A 4,085-nucleotide genomic window follows, 5' to 3' on the forward strand; every position below is an offset into this window, starting at 1 on the left:
AATATTTCAATCACTGAATATAGCAACTTGCCTCCAAGAGCAGGTCACCATTTTCAAGGGGAAAACAGTAGTCTTTGTCTTTTCCCCTACACCGTTCGAAGAGAACACAAAGTGGGATTATGCTGTATCACCTCTTCCTTCTGTCATGAATACCTTTGAGTATCCTACTGAGGCATGTATCCAAGTTTATAGATGATGAAAACATCATATTTAGCTGAAGATCCTGTTCTTCTAGTTTTGTTAGTTTTGTTGTGGTTTTAGATCTCTTGTTGGCCAGTCCACACGCTACGGAAGCAGTGAGAGTAGCAAATATAAAATTTACAGTGCTCTTCCTGAGGATTTGGTGGAAAGTGGGCTTTAAAAGACAGATCTTCTCTGGAAAACGTTACTCCATAAGCCAAAAAGGGACTAATTCTCTAGGGATGCAAACCTCATCAAGCTTTAGAAATCCTGTGTCTTATAGATCAAACAGCTGGCACCTGCTTCATCCAGTGGTTTCTAATTGTGCCTTTTGGATGAGGCATTATAGTTGTACACAAGTCCAAATAGTCATATACTCCCAATTCCACCTTGTTTCCCGCAGCTAAACTGCATGAAAAAAAAAGCTAAAAAGGAAACACAATGGGTTTTTTCTGATTTTAATTTTCTCCACAAGCAGTTTTGACTCCTAGAGGTCTCCCATCAAGCCACAGAAGTCCTAATCTACAAACATGGGAGTGAAATGCAAAGCAACCTCATCTGACCAGTCATCTGCAGACTTTTGAAAGCTTCATGTTCATGGGTAAAGTCATTTATCTGATTAATAATTTATCCCCATCCTACCTATCAGAAGCCTGCTATTTTCATAGCAGAGCTTTACATATGTAAAGAAGGGTGCCTGATTTTTGACCCATCAGACCTGAAAATGACACATAAGCTTCTGCTCCCTGGAGAGATGAACTGTTTTCTATGTACCTCTACCCTTGCACCCATCCCACACTTAGACCTGTGGGTAATTAAATCAAAATCATTAAGCCATTCCAGTGCAGTGGGATGGTCAGCATGGAATTTGTGCTGAAAGGAACTGAAACTGACAATTTTGCAAGTTGCAGGTAAGGACAGTGACACCAAAATAAAGCAAGCAGCAGAGGTAATTTAAAGATGCGTTATTACTGCATCTGCCACACTGTTCACTCACAGCCACAAGCTTTTTATAAAAGGCCAAATTTAGGCAAATAATTCATAAAGAATGTAAATTTATTTTGTAACATTCCTTCTAACAGACAGTACTTTCCTTAAAGCTTACTGTTATTCAAAGTGTTTCAATAAGTTCATCAACAGAAGTGTTCTTTGCACTTGGAATGTCAAAAATGGCATCGTTTAGATGAGTGAGCAACTTTACCTTTTCCAGTTGAATTTCGTGTGTGTTCATGTAAAAGAAATTTGAGATTTGCCTTCCATGTGTGAAGAAATTAAAAAATGTCTCTGAATATACACTTATAAAACACAAATGCTGCAGTAATGACAGAAAAATGCTAGAAAGGTTTACGAATAAGATTGAAATTAACTAATTTAGAGTGGATATTCCAGAATTCCATTTACTTCTGCGAAGTGACAGAGAAAGGCAGGTGTCCATGTTGTTTAATCCTCAGTTAACTACCTTTTCCAGTTGAATTTCGTGTGTTCATGTAAAAGAAATTTGAAATTTGCCTTCCATGTGTGAAGAAATTAAAAAATGTCTCTGAATATACACTTATAAAACACAAATGCTGCAGTAATGACAGAAAAATGCTAGAAAGGTTTACGAATAAGATTGAAATTAACTAATTTAGAGTGGATATTCCAGAATTCCATTTACTTCTGCGAAGTGACAGAGAAAGGCAGGTGTCCATGTTGTTTAATCCTCAGTTAAAACTTAATTTCTCTAATGCTTTAAGGAATATGGATAAAAAATATATACAACAGTCTCAGTTTTCTTATGAAACTTTTTGGTATTACTAAAAGAAGTAAAAGTTCCAGGCATTATAGTCTTTAACATGGGCAACACCCTAATCTGTTGTGTAGGTGAGAGAAGTGCTCATGGTAGTTCAGTTCCAGTAACAGGAACAGGAGAGCTGGATTCTGTTTTTCACTCTGCTTTTTCACTTTGCCAAGGGTATAAAATGAGAGTTTGGACAGTTTACATCCCAAGTACAACATCCAGTACTGCAGCACTTGATTTTAAACAAGGAGCCACATCTTTAATACTGATGCCTAAGCTTCCTGTACAGTGAAATGTCTCACATTCTGATTTCACTTGTGCTCACTTGGCTGCAAGAGTGTCTGAAACAGCCCCGAGTCTGACTGGGAAAACTCCACTGTGGCTGTATCATAGAACTTATTCAGCTGAAACAAGGTGAGCGTTTCTCTGATCAGTTTCACACCACACCTGCACAAAGAGCTGTGCTAGCCCACCGTGCCACAGGGGCAGGAATGAGTGACGGGACTAAAAGAAGCCAACGTTGCCATGAATGAGCGAAGAGTAAGAAAAATAAGGGGAAAAGAAAAAGCCAAGCTGAGGAGCACATCTTGAGCACGCTGCTTCTTAGGAGTTAACCTCTGGTCTGTACCATGGATCGTTTGTAGGGGTTAAAACTGGGTGAATAAACCTTTCCAGGGCTTACGGATAATCTGCGCATACTTCCACAGAAACTCAAGTACATTCCCAAACTGTGAGAAAGCCAGGTTCAAACCTCACACCTCTGCTTAAAAGCAACATCAGAACTATTTATTTAAATTGCCTGCAGAAGTCGCATCCTTGATAATGGGTGCAGGTGGATAAGCAATTTTAGACTTTGCCAATGTAGTGGTTTCAACGTATATGAAATAGTAAAATACTAAGTAGTACCAGTTATACCAATATTGACTGCAGCCTTGTGATCCTGGCATCCTACTATTTCAAAAACTAACATTAAAATAGCCATAAAGGGTCAGTTCCTTTTAAGTGGTAACTTTTATCTTGTGAGTAAGCAATAGCAGAAAACTACCAAACCCTCCCCCATAGAGCAAGATAAGGCCATCCCCTAAACAGATCTCCAGCCAAGCAACTTGTAAGTTGCAGCTTTTAAGTCAGGGACTTCGGAGCCAAGTTGTATCTGCATGTTTATTCTTTTTGTTTTCCTCCACTAAGCATTTCCTTCACCTGTAACAAACATATGTTCAAGTACATTGTCTGCCTCTTTTCTTGAGCTCGTGTAAATTGGCTGTATGTGTAATACCCACTGGCAAGGCTACTGAAGCAGTGCTTTATTGAAGCATTTACATAATGCACAACAGTTTCATCAGAAGAGAGCAAAAATATCAGAATAAATAAATACATTCAAGTTATATAAACTGAATAAAATAAACATGAATAGAATAAGCACCCAAGTATAACCTGGATGCTCGAGCAGCCTCCTGGTCATCAGTGGACTAACTAAACCTATGCACCCAAGTATTTTATGCACTTTCAGAGCTAAGTAGCCTCTTACAGCACTCGAGGAGCCCCATAACAAAATCAGACATGCAGCAGATACAGGGTGTCTTTTCTGTGGGTTTAGCCCTTTGTGCCTCACCTTCCACATCTGTTGTGTTTTCCTGCTCCAGAGGAGCGTTGCGAGACTCAGCTAAGCACTGTCCACCACGTGACTTCAACTTTAAACTCAACAAAAAACACTCACAGACACAAAAAGGCACACCCACCTAAGATTTTTTTTTTTTTTTTTGCAAGACCAGAGGCTTAGTGAGCGGCGAGAGTTTTGAAACCTGGGGCGGAGAACACCAGAGAAGCGCAAAACGCTTATTTTTAGCGAGTTACCTCAGAAGCATTTAAAACAAAAACAACAAGAAGAAGAATCACTTTAGGTTGGTCACTTTCACATTCCTGCGTGACAGCCAGCAAAAATAAACAAGCACACACACACCCCCCCCACCCCAGCCCAGCTGGAGAATGTCTTTTCTTTTTCTCTTTCTCCCCTCACCCCCCACCTCCCTCCCTTTTCCCTTTCCTCCACACCCCTGATTTCTAACCCCTTCGAGTACTGCCAGGCCTGGGGATGGGGGCGAGGGGAGAAGGGGGATCAGGGGAG

The 4,085-nt window shown here is 40.1% G+C and overlaps 1 protein-coding gene across 1 annotated transcript in view; it reads left to right on the plus strand.

The window, feature by feature from the left end:
* The first annotated feature begins 2,485 nt into the window (after positions 1-2,485).
* The window catches only part of RERGL (RERG/RAS-like), an 11,186-nt gene continuing 9,586 nt past the window's right edge, over positions 2,486-4,085 (plus strand). Inside the window, exon 1 of the mRNA XM_014937222.1 lies at positions 2,486-2,500. Coding sequence (XP_014792708.1) covers positions 2,486-2,500 — 15 coding nt within the window. The remainder of the gene's footprint in view (positions 2,501-4,085) is intronic.

This window comes from Calidris pugnax, unplaced genomic scaffold (assembly GCF_001431845.1).
Source record: "Calidris pugnax isolate Ruff unplaced genomic scaffold, ASM143184v1 scaffold1, whole genome shotgun sequence".
Taxonomy (NCBI): Eukaryota; Metazoa; Chordata; class Aves; order Charadriiformes; family Scolopacidae; genus Calidris; species Calidris pugnax.